The sequence below is a fragment of the Uloborus diversus genome, chromosome 8, assembly GCF_026930045.1.
Source record: "Uloborus diversus isolate 005 chromosome 8, Udiv.v.3.1, whole genome shotgun sequence".
Lineage (NCBI taxonomy): Eukaryota > Metazoa > Arthropoda > Arachnida > Araneae > Uloboridae > Uloborus > Uloborus diversus.
This window is the reverse complement of record NC_072738.1, coordinates 137900140-137917747: the sequence shown is the minus strand read 5'-3', so window position 1 is coordinate 137917747 and position 17608 is coordinate 137900140. Positions and strand designations below refer to the sequence as shown.

At 36.5% G+C, this 17608-nt stretch overlaps 1 protein-coding gene across 1 annotated transcript in view; it reads right to left on the bottom strand.

Annotated features, from left to right (window-relative positions):
* The window catches only part of LOC129228626 (hemicentin-1-like), a 217860-nt gene that overhangs the window by 20435 nt on the left and 179817 nt on the right, over nucleotides 1-17608 (bottom strand). The window contains exon 57 of the mRNA XM_054863307.1: nucleotides 17342-17412. Coding sequence (XP_054719282.1) covers nucleotides 17342-17412 — 71 coding nt within the window. The remainder of the gene's footprint in view (nucleotides 1-17341; nucleotides 17413-17608) is intronic.

The following is a 17608-nucleotide window of genomic DNA, read 5'->3' as shown; positions in this document are numbered from 1 at the left end:
TGTAAATGGAAGCATGGGGTATATAAAAACATAATGAAAATAGAAACATGTGGTAGCATGGAAATATAGTGTGAATAGAATAGAATATATGTAAACATGGTGTAAAGGGAAATGTGATAGAAAATGGGGGGGGGGGGGGGGAATGGAAGCATAATGTAAATTAGAGAACATGGGGTAACGGAAACATAGTGGAAATTAATACATGGGGAAAAAAGAAGCGGTGTAAATGGAGACATGAGGTCAAAGGAAGTAAGTCAAAATGGAAAAATGGGATACATGGAAACATAGCATAAATGGAAACATTTGGTAATATGAAAACATGGGTAAATGGAGTGGAGTACATGGAAATATAGTGTAAATGGAAACACGATGTGGATGGAACCGTTATGAAAAGTTAAACATGTGGTAATATGGAAACATTGTGTAAAAGGAATGGAGTATAGAGTAAGTCTTGCCCCCGTCAGATAAGTCGTCCTAGTTACTGTATTTCACGATTTCAGAAATAGAATCCGCCCGTGTCGAAATTTTTAAGAGAATTTGTGTATAAAGAAGTTATATGCATACAAAGCAGCTATTTTTAGTGAAATTTTAAAGGTAATTACAACGTTATAGCAAAGTGAAAAATAAGAGAGACACTTTTTAACGCTTGATCTAAGTTAGTACTTTTAAGAATTTTTGTTAAAGTAACTAGCGTTCCAATATTCTGTTACATTATCTCTTTATACAGTAAGAGAACATCATAAAGAAGGAACTTACCATTGATTGCAGCAAAATTGGATTGATGTTTGGACGAGAGGTGGTGGGGCGATTAAGCTTGACAAAAAAGGTTATATGCCCCACCTGATTACAGATTATTTGCTCCACTGATGACTCGACAGGGCAATGTGCCCCATATTGAATATTATTTACTTGTGTTGATATAAATCCGAGAATTACTTTTATTTATTTTATTTTCTCAGAAAACTATAGGACCGCATTCGTGTTTGCATTAAGAAGTTTTTACTTTTGAATGTAAAGAAAAAAAATATTTCAGGACGTTTAGTCACAACATTAAGAAAAAAAAATTCTTACGAAATGTTTGAAAAACTGAAAACTACGAGAACAACGAAAATTTTTCTGGATTGGAGAATTTTTTTTTTTTTTGAGGCTTTCATTTTTTTCCGTATATTCGGATTATTTAATAGTAAAAATGTTGCTTCAAATTATCGGTATCAAAATACCTGTGGGTCGCAACCCCTGTCAGGGGCGGATACAAGGGGAGGGTTATGGGGACATGATCGCCCCCCTCCCCCAAACCGTCGACAATACGATCCGACAATATGATCCGTCCACAATTTGTTCTAATGAATAAAATATTAACAGCTTCAGTAATCCATTTTTTAAAGTGAATATTTGAAATTCTAATTCTTTTCATTGTTGATAAAATTAATTACTTACGTTTTTGTTCTATCAGCTTATTTCTGGCTGATTTAATGCTTTTTATTGACACCCAAGCGATTTCAGAAAATTTTCACACCTAAAATCGTAAGCTGGTTTATGGGAGAGGTGGGACGGGGTCATTCTTCGTGAGTACCTTCCCACTTAAAATTGAGGTCTGTATCCATCCCTGACTCTAAGTGGGATATCAAAGCATTTTCCGTTGGGTCGCAACCTTTTTCTTACTTTTCAAATGTACACTGCTTGACAATTGCTAAGGAACAAATGATTTATGCAAATTCGTGCTTCAGACAACTGACCAATGGAAATAAATTCTAGATCAGATGGCATGGTAGATCAAAGCTTGTTATCTGCATAAGAAACAGTGCATATAAACTCAAGATTCGTACGAAAATTCACGCTGTTTGGTGTTTAACAAAAATAGGGCTGGATGCTGAAAAAGTTTTTTCTCTGAAATTCTGTTTGTTTCTTGAAATATTAAGGAGTAAAATGTCAGCAAGATATCATTTGATAACCTACGATCGTGGACGAGCAGTTGGACGACTTCAAACAGGTCAAAGTGTCACCACTGTAGCTGCTGAATTGGGTGTAACAAAAAGTGTAATCTCGCGATTAAAGAAGGTCGCTGAAGGTGAAAATGCTTTGCAAAAGCATGCCGGGGTTTCGTGGTAGAAACACCACATCTTCAGAGGATCGCTATGTAGTCCTCGTGGCAAAAATAAACAGAAAATTCACTCCTGGAGGGATAGCTGCAAATTTTACAACTGCTACCGGTGCGCATGTTTCTGCAAGAACTATCTCATGGCGATTAAAAAATGTTGGATTGTATGCACGGAAGCCCGTACGTTTCATCCCACTTCAACCACGCCATCGTCGAGAGAGATTACGCTGCTGTAAGGAAATGTTGGTTGGGATCGTCAAAACTTGTCTAGAGTGATGTTCTCTGACGAATTTCGTTTCAGTGTGACAAGTGATTCTGGTCACCAGCTACTGTGGAGAGAGCGTGGAACACGTTATGCACAAAAATTTGTTTGTGAACGTGATCGGTACGGCCCAGGCGTTATGGTGCGGGCAGTCATCATGCACAATGGTGAAACAACGCTTCAAATTTTTGAACAAGGAAGCGTTACGTCGCAAAGGTATTGCTAAGGAGTTGTACTGGATTATGTTCGTCTTTTTAGGGGGGCTATAGGTCCAGACTTTCTCTTTATGGACGGCAATGCACTGCCACACAGGAGCATTAAAGTATCAGACGCACTGCAAAGAGAAAACATTCTCTGTATGTAGTGGCCTGCGTTCTCTAACGACTGAAATCCAATTGAACATGCCTGTGAGGGTCTCGGCAGGCGTGTTGAGCAAAGAATCATCCCTCCCAGAACAGTACAAAAACACAAATCCGCCTTGAGAGAGGAGTCGGGAAATATCCCCCAAGAACTCTTTGATAGTTTAATGGGGAGTATGGAAAACAGATGCAAAGTATGTATTAGTGTCCATGGTAATCACACGTCATACTAAAGTACTTATGTTTCCATCATTTTGACCTAGATCTGTTTTTATTGTTGATTGAAAGTCATCTAAGTAGGATTTTTTTTTTAATTTTAAGTTTTTACTTCATTGATGCAGTAATATCTGTGCTATTTTGTATTTATAATAAAGGCACATCCTCCCTACTAACTATATACTTAGTTCTGTGTGTTTAATCATTGTCTATTCTTAACTATTCCAGAAAACGTAATTGTTCCTTAGCAATTGTCAAACTGCTTGGCACTATTGCGCGTTTAAGAACGTCACGAGAACATATTAAATGCTGCACCAACAAATGAATTCAATTTATTAGTACAAGGCATTATGTGTCTACATAAAAATGTGACAATATTGCTTGCTGTTATGCAAGGAGAATAAAAATATAAGAGACATTACGAAAAACTGATAGCTACCGATGTTCGTGGTTCAAACAACTGATATATAAACATTTGATATCTGGTTAATAAATATTACTGGTAGCTAATTGACAACATATTTAAATCAGTATTATTTGTGTATTCAAGCTCAATTAAGCCGCTAAAATATTAGTGGAATGCATTCTGTCTTTGCCATGTGATAAAGAGACCTCGTAATTCCAAGTTGGTATGATTCGGCATAGTATACGTCGGTGTATTTCTGTATACAGTTTAAAAACTTTTAAAGAAGATTTTCATTTTCCTTTGTAGCGATGCTGCTTGAAGTTGATTTTATCTCTAAAAGTGTATTATTTAAATGTATTTCTAAGAAGTCGTCTTTAAGTTTTTATTTTATCAACAGCTAACCGTATCCTGTTACTTTTTGCAACTTAATGAAATTTGATTTTGTATGACTCGCGTTTAGAACGAATGCATAGTAAATTGAAAAAAATCTATAACTGAGTAAAATAATTTAGAAAGTGTCGAAACATATGTAAAAAATCACAGTCGCTATCTTTTTCTAATTTCTAAATTTATTATATGTTACAAACATTATTACGCATAGATAAAATGTATTAAGAATTTTGTTTTTGCATAAAGTAGCAGTTATTGCGTAGCTCGTATTATGATTCCTATTGATTTGCATTAAGTAAATTGTTAATACTTTTTGCTTGTTATAAGAAGTTTAGTAATGTTACCCTAAGTGGGGCATTTAACCTGGTGTAGTGGGGCGAATTTTCTGACTGTCAAGATAATATGCCCAAAAGTTGCAATTTTGTTTTTTCGCAATAAAAAAATATTTGATTCGTGGTTTTTTGATGGTGATAAATTTTACATAGCATCTGAATCGATATTAAAAGAGGCTGGAGGTATTATTTTTTATTTTTAGTCATTATATTTTATTAAAATAAAGTTTTTGCTTAGGTGGGGCTAGATTGTCGGTATTACTCTATGGAAACATGGTGTAAATAGAAACATAAGGTAAATAAAAAAAAACCCCTCTATTTCCACAAGGTAAAGTTTTTTGAAATTAAACTTCTAGTGACTGAAGCCTAGTCAACATAGTGAAGACATTCTGCGCATTCCCATTGTGTTTCTAAACAATTGTACAGCCGTCTTCATTGTTTGATGACTAGGTAAAAAGCTGTTTAGCAAAATTTAGCGACGTTACATTTTCCCAGAAGATCTACTTGCGTGAAGAGTTTCAAGAAACCTATATTTATAAGTTTCGCCTTTTCTGCTATTTTTATATGCAATCCAAACCTTTCTCTTGACCATATACAAACTCTTGGGTAAATGGAGACACCTAAGATTGAAATTCTTTCTGTTTTTCTGAAAAATCAGATTTGTATGTAAACTATACTTTTATGCTCATTTTCATTAATTTTGGATGTTATGTAATTTTTTCTACGATTTTTAAAATACTTTTCTTTTTAAAGTATTTTAGATTGATTCAGGAAGATTTAGTGGGCTCCATGTGGTCTATCGGCTGCAAGTTGAGTATTATTCTAAATAAAATCTGAAACCTCTGCACTGGTCCAGCGTTAAATGAAAAACAACACCGTTTCATTGCACAAAATTTGCAGATTAATGCAGACATGTGTTTCGGCGTTACAAAGAACGCATTTTTCAATGCAAAAAAGTGCGCTTATGAATGGAAAGTCATTCGACAAAAGCAACGAGGCAGAAAAGCAATCAGCTAAGAAGTAAAAAAGGCGGATGAACTGAACGCCAATAAGAACATTTTAAACCAATCAAATCCAACTGGAAAGCAATCTATGAGCAAGAGCTTTGTCACAGGTACGAAACCAGCGCAAGAGAGAATTCGATTGGTACAATATTAATTTACTAAAGCTATATCAAAGAAGACAATTTCAATAACGGTGAACAACAAAAAAATAAAAAGGCAGAATGAAAGACAAAACTGCAGAAAATGAACAAACCACAAAATTTCGGAGAAAGTAGAACAAAAACAAATAGAAGAAAAGGAAAAAATGCCAATTGCATTACAAAAGCAGAAACAAATTAAAATAAAGTAAGCATGATAGATAAAAATAAATGGAATAATAATAAATACATGCAAGATAGATAAAATGAGTGAAATAATGATAAATATGTGCAGGATAGATAAAATGAGTGAAATAATAATAAGTATATGCAAGATAGATAAAAATGAATTGAAAACAATAAATATATGCAAGATAGATAAAAATGAATTTGAATAATAATACATATATGCAAGATAGTTAAAAGAATGGTAAAAAGACAAAACTATAAAAATGGAATCCAAGCAGTAGAAAGATACGTAATAGCTTAGGATCGCTGACTAAGTTAGAGCTATTCCTCAAAATATGCAAAGATCCCCCAAAATCAAGAAACGATGAATTGGGCATTTTTCGATTATTTGATAAGAATTACAATCGAAAGAGGGACTCGAATCCCTTAAGTGTTGGAGACTTATTTAATTGTTGCTTTTTCACATAATTTTGATGCTCTTTCAGGCGAACTTTCAAAGCACGCCTAGTTTTGTTCTATTGTCACGACGCTCGTTAAGCATTTATGAAAATGGAATAATTTAACTTTAAAAACACGTAAGGGAACTTGCATCTTTCATTCCCATTCCGGAATGTTCCCTCTATTTGGTCTTGATAAGATTAAACTCGTAACCTTCGGAAGCTCATGTAATTCACGTGCTGGGAAAGTCACGTAGAACTTTCTAATCAATTAAGGAATGTTTGGATTATATACGCGTGTAACTCGCCGCACCCTACACGTAATCAAGGCGAAGTTGAAAGTTCGGGAAAGATTGAGGTGACAAGGGTCGCTTTTCTGGGAATAAAACTCCACGTATCCAAATTAGATTGTAGATTCCATTCCAGTTTTTCAGAGAGAGAGAGAGACTTTTTAGAGTTAGAGATACTTGAGAGAGGAGGCTGAACTACGCTGGAGAGATGCAGCGGCTTGAAAATATGGGTGAGTAAATCTCCATCAGCTATTTCCCCTTAACTTTAAACTTTAAATTGAATTGTGAGACCAACATATGCACACTCATGTCCTGCCCTATTTGTCCAAATAAAGTATTTATTTAAAACTATACGATCGGCCTATTTCCTTGCTGTTCCAAAACCCTAAACCAAGATGGGGCGGCGTGACAACTTGGTGCCGTGTCCGACAATTTGCCCCATAAGGGACAACTTGGTTCCGAACCAACAAACAAATTAATAACTTGATTGTCAATTAATCCTGTAACGGACACTTTCTGCCGTTATGAACAAATGTGCATGTGGTGTTTTCACTTTTCAATATAATTTTGGACAGTTAGACAATTTGAAAAATTGCTATGGGTCACCTAAAATCTTTTGAGTTTCTCTTATGGTTTTCTTTTGTTATTTGTGTATGTGTTAAAAGTTTGTTTAGATCGTTCTGAAATGCATATTTATTTCCCCTCGCACGAGTATTTTTAGTGAGTTTTCGGTACTTTTCCTTCTTAAATTGTAAATTTCAATTATGCCAGACACGCCAGAACAGAACCAGGTTCCCGGAATGGAACAAAACCCTATTCTACCTAATCCAAATAAGATAGCCGGATATCAAAATTTAGTAACTATTTTTGACGGAGAAATTTTTACTAATGTGGAGTATTTTGTCAAAAACTTAGAGGATATTGGGAAAATTGCACGATGGAATGATTCTGAACTTATCGCAGTTTTGAAAAGTAAATTAAAGGGTCCAGCTTTACAGTTTTTCATGAACGATCCAGAATTAATTAATGAGGAGCTATTTTCAAACATTAAAGAGAAGTTTATTAAATTTTTCGAAAATAGAACGACCTTAAGTCACAGGCAGCAACAGTTCTCCAACTGTCGCCAAAATCCCGGCGAGTCGGTGCGAAATTTTTCTTCGAGGGTCTCAAACTTAACGGTGAATTATTTTGGCCTTCAAAATTCTAGCAAAGAAGACGCAGGACCAATTGTAAATCAGACAAAACTAGCAAAATTTCTAGAGGGATTACAAACCCCTCTTAAACGGTTGGCGCTCAACAGAAATCCATCCACATTTGAGGAAGCAGTTGAAAATGCTCTCTTGGATGAAATAAATATGCAGTTCACTGATGATACCGGAAACTGTAATAATTGTGCAATAGAACCCCAAAGTGCAATCCAAAATAAGCTAACAGAAATCCTTGATAAGCAAGCAGAAATTTCAAATCATATGATTAGTACACTAACAAACCACATACAAAAAATGAGCATACAGGAGCAATCGCCTCCTCCCCGTTACCCAAGCCCGCGTAACCATCAGAGAAATTATCTGAGACATCAGTCATGCATTCACTGCGGCCGCGATAACCACCCATCGCGTTCTTGCTGGTTTCAGCCTAATCAAACATACTCAAATAATTATCGCTACAATCGCTCGCGAGTAAGGGGAGCTAATCGAGGTGCACGAAACATTGCAAACAGATCTTATGAAAACTCGCATCAGCCGTTTGAGTTGGAAAGAGAAAATTTCAGCCCTTCTTATCAAGCTAGGTCATTCACCCGTGGTGCAGATAGGGGAAATGCGAGAAACACAGTCTCCGGGGATAGTAATCTTTTAAACTACCCAAGGAACCGATAAATCCCCGCCGGCTTCCTGAAACTTCTAGGGGTTGTTTTATTTCAGCGGACTATGAAACAAGCAGTTCTAATTTACCTGTCATTGCTCTGAAGGTAGCGAATACTGAGTTTTGGGCGCTTTTAGATTCGGGGGCAAGCAAATCCATTTTGAGTAGCAAAGCATTTCATTTATTGTCGCCAAATTGTGTAAAAACTGCACCTACTAGTCCTAATATCAAAATTCGAACTTTAAATGGGCATGAAATTAAAATTAGGTCCTCTGCGTTAGTTTCAATTTCTATAAGTAACAACACCTTTCGTCATGAATTTTTAATAACTCAGAATAATTTTTGCTTTGACTATGATTTTATTCTTGGGTTTGATTTTCTCACTGCATTTCAATGCAAAATTAATTTCCATGAAAAGGTTGTTTCTTTTAAAGGGGGTGAAACTGAGATATACAAATATGCTAGTCAAACCGTTAATGTGCTCTTTAAGGATACTTATGCTAAGCTATCGAACAAACTCAAGCTTGAACCATTTCAATCGACGGTAGCAAAAGTTAAATTAAACAATGAAATTCCTATTGGCACTGATATAATGTTAACACCCTTAATCACTCGTCACGATATTGAAATTCATCATGCAATTTCTACCGTCACTTCCGATGGTACGGTACCGTTGCTAATAAATAACTTGTCCCACAAAACCCTTCATTTGAATAAGGGAATGAAAATTGCTCAAATTGAACCGGAAATCGATGTTCAGACGGAGGAAAATATTACGGACAAGCGAAGAAGGGAACTAAAAATAGAGGATTTTGATTTAACTAATGTTCCTTTAGAGGTGAAAAAAAAACTAACTGACTTGATATTCGAATACGCGGATATTTTTAGTACTTCACTGAAGACAATCGGCAAATGTACGCTGGAGGCTCCGCCTATAGAAATAACTGATCCCACTCCAATACAATGCCGACCATTCCCAGTTCCAGTCGCTTTACGTGATACTTTGAAAAAACAAATTAAAGAGTTAGAAGACGCGAAAATATTGGAGAAATCAAAAAGTAGATTTTCGTTTCCACTAATTTTAGTTAAGAAAAAAGAGCAAGGCGAGTATCGTTTAGTCATTGACTACCGGAAACTAAACCAAATTACGGTTTCCTCCACATATAGATTGCCTTTAATATCGGATATTCTCAATTCTCTTCGCGGAGCAAACTTTTACAGTACATTAGACGCTAATTCATCCTTCCACCAAATTAAATTGCGTGATGAAGATAAGCATCTAACAGCATTCTCGAGTCCGTATGGAAACTTTCAGTATAAATATCTTTCATTTGGAATGAAAAATTCTCCTCAAATTTGGCAAGAGATAGCAGATAAGGTGCTAAATGGTTTACAAGAGGAAAACATTTCAGTCTACATTGATGATATCATAGTACCCGCTAGTACAATTTCAGATTCTTTGCGAAAACTAGAGTTGGTCTTTGAACGTTTCCGTCAATACGGTCTTACCCTAAATCCAAAGAAATGCAAATTTCTTCAACCTAGCATACGATATCTAGGCCATGTAGTTGATAAGGACATCATAAAACCTCTCCCCCAAAATATCGAATCGATTAAGCATTTTCCAATACCAAATACAGCACGAAAACGGCGACGCTTTCTTGGATTAGCGAATTACTATCGTGATTTTATTCACAACTTTTCTGAAATTGTTGTTCCTTTAACGGATCTCACGAAATCAACACGGAAGTTTAAATGGACTTTTGAGGCACAAATCGCGTTTGACAAAATTAGAGAAAAACTCTTATCGGAAGTTATGTTGGCACACCCCAATTTTGACGCCTTATTTTACTTAAACACCGATGCTTCGGCTACAGCCGTCGGCGCGTCTTTACTGCAAAAAGATGACAAAGGTATATTGCGACCGATTAGTTACTTCTCGCATAAACTTAAACCTCACGAGAAAAAATGGCCCGCTATACAACTCGAAGCTTACGCAATTCTACTCGCTATTCGACATTATAAAATGTATCTGTTTGGAAGGAAATTTAAAATTATTTCCGATTGTAAATCTTTGAATTATCTAGTTAAGTTGGAGTCGCCGGCAAATCGTCTTTCTCGTTGGCTTCTTGAATTGTCGAATTATGATTTTGACTTTGAGTATATTAAGGGATCCGAGAATTTCTTGGGAGACCTTCTCTCAAGGGATATCACAGAATCAATTAATGTAGTTAAAGTTGATGTACCAGATTTGGAAACAATTAAACAGGAGCAGAGGAATGACCCCTCCTTAAGAAATATAATTGATTACTTAGAAGATAAAACATCTGATTGTAAGGTCCAAACTGATAATTATTTTATGGATGATGGAATTCTAAAACATTTATCACCTCGGAGTAAACACGCAGTTCGCGATGACCTTCTTGAACAAATAGTTATTCCGAAAAAACTCATTCCGTACATTTTGGAAGGTTCTGAAACAGTGCATTTCGCATTTTCAAAAAATTATCGTTCGTTAAAAGAAAAGTATTTTTGGAAAAACATGTTCCGTGACATAAAGAATTTTTCTACAAGCTGCAAGTTATGCATTGAACGAAAAGGTTTTAGGCTAACAAAGTCACCTCTACAAAATTTCACGATTCCATCACAACCGATGGCTCGTATAAGTTGCGATATTCTTGGTCCGCTTCCGCTGTCCGAGCAAGGAAACAAATATGTACTTACGGTAATTGATCATTTTTCTAAGTACTCTGTCCTTTTTGCCCTCAAAGATATTAGAGCTGAAACTATAGCTCCAAAACTTATGGAGGTTATTGTTACTTTTGGTGTACCACAAGCTATATTATCCGATCTTGGGTCAAATTTCCAAAGTAAATTATTTACAGAATTAGCAAAAAAATTGCAAATTAATAAACTTAAAACGACGCCATTTCACCCGCAAACTAATGGCCAGAGTGAATCTATCAACTTGCCCCTGAAAGCAAGCTTAACATGTCTCGCAGACAAAGTTAGCAACTGGGATACATATCTGAGTTACTACAATTTCATCTATAACAACTCATACCACGATACGACCCACGAGAAACCGTCATTTTTGATGTTCAATCGCGACATTAACCTGCCTTTCCACCAACTAGAGCAGTCACCAAACATGCATTATTTTCCTTGCGATAATTACATTCAAGAAAATCTAGCGAAAATGCGATACGTATATCGTAATGTGTATAAAAACTTGGAAGATTACGCGGAAAAACAAGCTCAGGTTAGAAGTCGCATTGCAGTATCTAAATCCTTTGTGCCAGGTCAAAATGTATATTTACATACCCCAGCAGCAACCCAGAAAACCGGTCGGGCGTTAGCAAAAAAATTTACAGGTCCTTACAGAGTGGTTGAAAAACATTCCGATTTAAATTACTCCATTCTGGATCCTAAGAAACCCTATGCGAAGCCAACTCGTGTTCACGTCGATCGCATGTTTGCTTTCGTCGAAAGAAGGCAAGACCTTCAATTACCAATAGAGAAGGACAAATCATTACAAACTACCCACTCCCAATCGCAAAGTTCGCCCGGAAATCCGAATCGAGAAGCGCATCATCCTACTTTCTATTCTGAAACCGAAAGCGATACTGAAGATTGCGTCTTGTTTACTTATCCTCAGCCTATCATCCAACCGCACCCTGTGCAACCCGCCGCAACCCAAAGTGATAACAGCCTAATTCCGCAAAAACTTACTTCTCCCGATAGTGGAACAGGAGAATCAGGCACTTCGGAGACCGCTCGGATAGAAAAGAGTGAAATCGTCGATAATTCAACAAGTTTGAATTCGGAAACAGAACCCCGTTATCCACTGCGCTCCCGTTTAAACAGAAACGTCGCGAATCAAACAACCAGCGCTCCTAATGCATCCATTTCAAATAGAATACTTAATTGGGCAATGAATACATCCCCAAACTCTGATAAGGGGTTGATAGATAAAGTGGCAGATGCTCTGTCTAATTCTTTAGCTGCGAATCTTGGAAACAATACTGATCAACAAATTAATAATATTGTATACAAACCGCAGAAAACTCGAATTTTCATAAATAGCAGTTTGTCTGTTTAATTCACTACACATTGCTCAAATATTACAGATTTCCTGTACATCGTATCATCATTTCACTAGTAGCAGTTTAGTTTACTTTCTTTTGTGTGTATTTTTTTTCTCTCTCTCTCCCGTCTTATCTCGTACCGAGCAAGGTGAGTCGACCGCCTTGTACTGTACGTTATCCAGCCTGAGCTTTAATTCTGGTGGGTCGCGCGGGCGCGCTTATCTCTTCTTTGGCACAGTTCTTGATAACACATAGTAAAGAGAGAGAGGGAGGAAAAAACTTTTTTTTTTTTTTTTCATGAACTAATCAAAACAGTTTCTCGACTAAACTAAACCTGAAAAAAAAAATAGAGAATGAATTTTGTTTGTGTTTTTTTTATATTGAAAAAAAAAATGAGTAGCTAAATTAATGAGAGAAGGAAGAAAAAAAAAAAGCCTTAAGAGATCTCAATGGATGAGCCTCACTTACAGCAATGCTTTTTGAATGATAATGATATAGCTTTTCGGCCAAGATGCGCCATTCTTTCCAAATCGCGGGGCAAACTAGGAAGTTGCGCTTGGCGCTTATTAGCGTCGATACACATATAGAAATATATATATGTATATTAACAGTTTTTTTTATAAGCATCTTGGTTTGCAAAAATGAATTATGAGGAAAATTAATATCTCAGAAGAGAGAAAAAAAAAAAAAACTTATGTCCTTCTTTTTTTCGATGGAGACACTCCCCGTATCTTTCTTTCCGCAGAATTCCTACTACTATGGATTCTAGTCCTCACCGTCGCCGATGCCGTTCGCATTTGCAGCAGACCCCCTGGACAAGCAGCCCTGGTCTGCAGAAATGCCACGTCCGCAGAACTAGCAGATATCGATCTGCCTCAAGATGCATGCACTGCTCACCGCTGCAGAAGGTGCACCGTGGTCAAAAGAACATTACTGTACACCGAGGGGAGCCTCAGCCAGCCGTCACAGTTTTTCGACCGGCCCACGGAAACAAAGGGCAACTTAACAGTTTTCAGATGCGCCGCCACATCGGAAGGGAACGATGAAACCTGTGATTGTGCTACAAACTGCACCGGCACAACAGAATTCTGCGCAGTTTATCCGGCATGTGACGCATCTGCGTCATGTAAATGCAAAATCGAAACAGTTAACTACGCATTTTCCCACCTATCTCCTAAACGGTACCAAGAAAATCCGATCCTTGTAACTTTTGACTCATGCCTTTTCCAAAAGCCCACTTTTTCGCCCAGACACCTATTAGAATTTGAAAGTGCAACATTTAGTAATCACAACCTATCCATACATTACAATGATCCCATTGTCACGGTTCCAGGACCTGGGAAACTACTTGTCCGTATTTCAGGAAATGAACTGATAGTTAATATTAAAGATGACTTTAATATAATCCTACCACCTGAGTTTGTTTCCTATAAAACTAAGCTAACAATAATTTTTATTTCCGAAACCGGAAAAGCAGTAAGCGGAGAAGTCCTGCTCGAGGGCAAAACCATTTGCCGCTCTACGAACTGTTTTTTTTGTAGAGAATTCTTTTTTCAAGTACAGTGCTGGCCATCATATCTAGCATACACCCTGTACATTGGGCTGCTATTTTTAGGTCTTGTAGCCTTACTCCTGTTACGATATGCCATCCGAGGACTTGTATCTCTTTTAAAACTTTTTGCTGCAATTTTTATTTTTATATTCAAATTCATTAGGGCGATTTTTAGAATTTGCTTATTATGTGGTGCTCTTATTGGCTCTAAATTTCACGAACACTTTCATACCTTATATGCACATTTGGAGGAGCACGCCCCCGCAGCGAGACCTAACGTCTCTTTACTCGTCATCTTTTCTTTACTCGCCGTGGTTACTGCAGACTGCACCAGTCATTCGATTGTAGTTTCCAACATCGAAAACTGCAAATCCTTGGATGACCAACAACTATGCAAACTCTCTACTACAGCAGCTGTGACATTAAAATCCCTCAATTACGAAACGTGCCTTTGGTTTCAAGATAAACAAAAAAAAAACTTATTCAGTTTAAAAATAAAACTGATATCGGCACAGTGCTCCTTTTCATCCAAGAGGGAATATTTTACATTTCCTGTCCAGGCACGAACAATTTCGCAATTAGCTTGTCCCCAAAATTATTACTGTGCATGGGGCGAACACTGTAAAGCGGGGAAAGATTTTGCCGCCTTAACAGAGGAAAGCCTTAGCTACCCTGGAGCTAACTTTTGCCATCCTTCCAGTGTTGGCAGCGGCTGTACCATTATCTCTCGAATGGGATGTCTTTTTTACCGCGTGTACTACATCCCGGACCTCCTTCATTCCTACGAGGTCCGTACCATTTCGGGACACCGCTGTTCTTACACGATTTCGGTGGAGCGATCGTTCAACAATTCAGTCGAATTATTGACTCTGCGTTCAACCGCCCACACGTCAGATGGCATTCACATGGAAGTCCAAGGAGCCTTACACCAACCTCAACTGCACCTGAGTGAGTCTCTAGTACTTAGAGTAGGAGACACATCCGAAGCCTACCTAGTGCCAACAAGCCCACGAAATATGCCTATAGCAGGTTTGATAGGACAAGTGCAGGCAAACGTCAGTTATTCTACTGATTTCCTCACGGCTCCATCGCTCACAGAGTGCGACTTCTTTGAAACAACTCTACGTTGCCGCAATAAACCTGATTACCTGCAGGTTCTCTACACTACAAAGGATAGGGCCTTGCCAATTGCTCGCTCTATGCATCTCCTTTCAATGCAGAAAGGACAATTAACGTCCAATTTATTATCAACCGCACCCGTAATTGTGCACTTGCATTTCACGGACTACAAAATTCTCCTGCAGACTTCAGATGTGTGTCCAAAATTGTCAGACGACAAAGTAAACACAAAAGGTTGCTATCAGTGTAACATTTTAAGTGAACTGTCCATTACCGCCCACTCAACGTGCCAGAAAGGAACGGTCACTGTAGAATTTCAAATTCTTACTCTTTTTACACAGACTTTAATTTTGGAAACTGAGCCAAAGGAATTCATTATAAAGTTTCAAGCCATGGTTCAATGTTATGACGAAAAAATTTGTCTCGTATCTCATAACATGAAAACCTGTAAACTGGTTTCTTTTCGTCTTAACGAACCAAGCATTGAACTAATTAAATTTAATACCTCTTATACAACTTCAATTCTTCATGAGGATTCCTTGGGCTCAGGATTTTTTAATTTGTTTACCATGCCGACTTTAAATGGCATTTTTTTTTCAATGAAAATGCTTGGAGCATTTCTTTTAATCATTTGTCTTAGTATAACTGTGTTCTCAACTTGTTTAACGTGTTGCCGTAAATAGTGCTACTATATTATATTTATTTATTTTTAATTTTATTTATTTATTTATTTTTTTTTCTTCATTTTTTTTTCTCTCATAAACTTTTTTTTCCTTTATTGGAACTTTCGGAATTTGAGAAAAGGAAAAAAAAAGCAATATATACTTGCATTTAATGAACTTACTTTTATGCATGATGTTCTGGGAACAAAAACGTGGATATTGTCCATTTTAAAGAGAAGAGAAGGGGAAGAGAAAAAAAAAAAAAAACTCCCATTTCCTTTATTTTTTTTTTGCTCTCTTTTTCCCGCAGTGTTTTTTCTGTGAAGTATTGAATTCAAATACAATTTCTTTTTTTTCATTGATAGTTAATACTTCTTTTGTTTATATAGATACATATTTTATTTTATTCATTATTATTATTACTATTTTTTTTTTTTTTTAACCTTTCCCTTGGATGGAGTTTGTTTGTGTGTTTTATAATTGTACAAGTTTTATTTATGTCATTATGTGCATTTTATCTTTTCACTATTCATTACAATTGTTTCACCCATTCTGATGTACATAGCTGATGGAGTTCCGCCACCTTTTTTTTGTTTTTCCTTGTGTCAACGATTGTTTTTTTTTTTACCTTTTTTTTTTCCATGGTTATTGCGGAGATGTCACGACGCTCGTTAAGCATTTATGAAAATGGAATAATTTAACTTTAAAAACACGTAAGGGAACTTGCATCTTTCATTCCCATTCCGGAATGTTCCCTCTATTTGGTCTTGATAAGATTAAACTCGTAACCTTCGGAAGCTCATGTAATTCACGTGCTGGGAAAGTCACGTAGAACTTTCTAATCAATTAAGGAATGTTTGGATTATATACGCGTGTAACTCGCCGCACCCTACACGTAATCAAGGCGAAGTTGAAAGTTCGGGAAAGATTGAGGTGACAAGGGTCGCTTTTCTGGGAATAAAACTCCACGTATCCAAATTAGATTGTAGATTCCATTCCAGTTTTTCAGAGAGAGAGAGAGACTTTTTAGAGTTAGAGATACTTGAGAGAGGAGGCTGAACTACGCTGGAGAGATGCAGCGGCTTGAAAATATGGGTGAGTAAATCTCCATCAGCTATTTCCCCTTAACTTTAAACTTTAAATTGAATTGTGAGACCAACATATGCACACTCATGTCCTGCCCTATTTGTCCAAATAAAGTATTTATTTAAAACTATACGATCGGCCTATTTCCTTGCTGTTCCAAAACCCTAAACCAAGATGGGGCGGCGTGACACTATGTAGGAAAACTTGCAATTGCAATTAATTTTATAAATTCCACAACAATTAAGAGGATGAATGGAATCTCCAAGAGAAGAGAACGGAAGTTTATTAATAAACACTGTTGTCTTTAATTTTACTCTTCTGCAAAAAAGTATTTACTTCTGATCCAGCGTGTATATCACAGTCACCTGCCTACATCAACCACATTTGGATGGAAATCACTCTTTCCATTGCCCTCTAAGCTTTGGGGTAAATAAAAACGCACCGAGGAAAGTGGATTTCAGTCTCGGCAAAGAAATATAAAGTAGTGCAGACGATAATAAATCAACAGAAAACAAATGTAAGGTATTGCAGACGATAATTTAAAAAGTCGCAATGATAATACTTCAGCATAGTAAAGTTTAAACACTAAAAACTGATTTTGTTGTATAAAAAAGCAGTTTATTGACTTAAAAAAAAAACGGATGTTTAATTTCTATTTTCTATTGCTAAAGGGGAACGAAATTAAAGCCAAATCATTCCAGGAGGTATACATTTAAACTAATTTTCATTTTTGAAGAGGCAAAAAATTGAACATATGATCAGCTCGGAATTAAAAAAACATTAATGTTAAGTGTAACCAGAATATTGAGAAAGTAAAAGAACATATGGTGAAATATTTTGAAGTGAATTACCTTCCATGTAACCAATATAGAACTGGAGCTTTTAGATTCAATCCAAACATCCGTAGGAGGCCCGCTTGGTTCTGAAAGAAATATTTACGCTTTGATTACATGGGGTCCCAATAAAGAACATTGCACATTAGAAACATTAGACTTGTTTTACACATAAACTAAAGCATTTAGATGTAGTATACGTTTAAATAAGAATTTTTGCTTGATTCAAGTTAGATTCTTGAAGTAAATGATGAACCAAAATGGTTACTAATATGACGTCTTTTA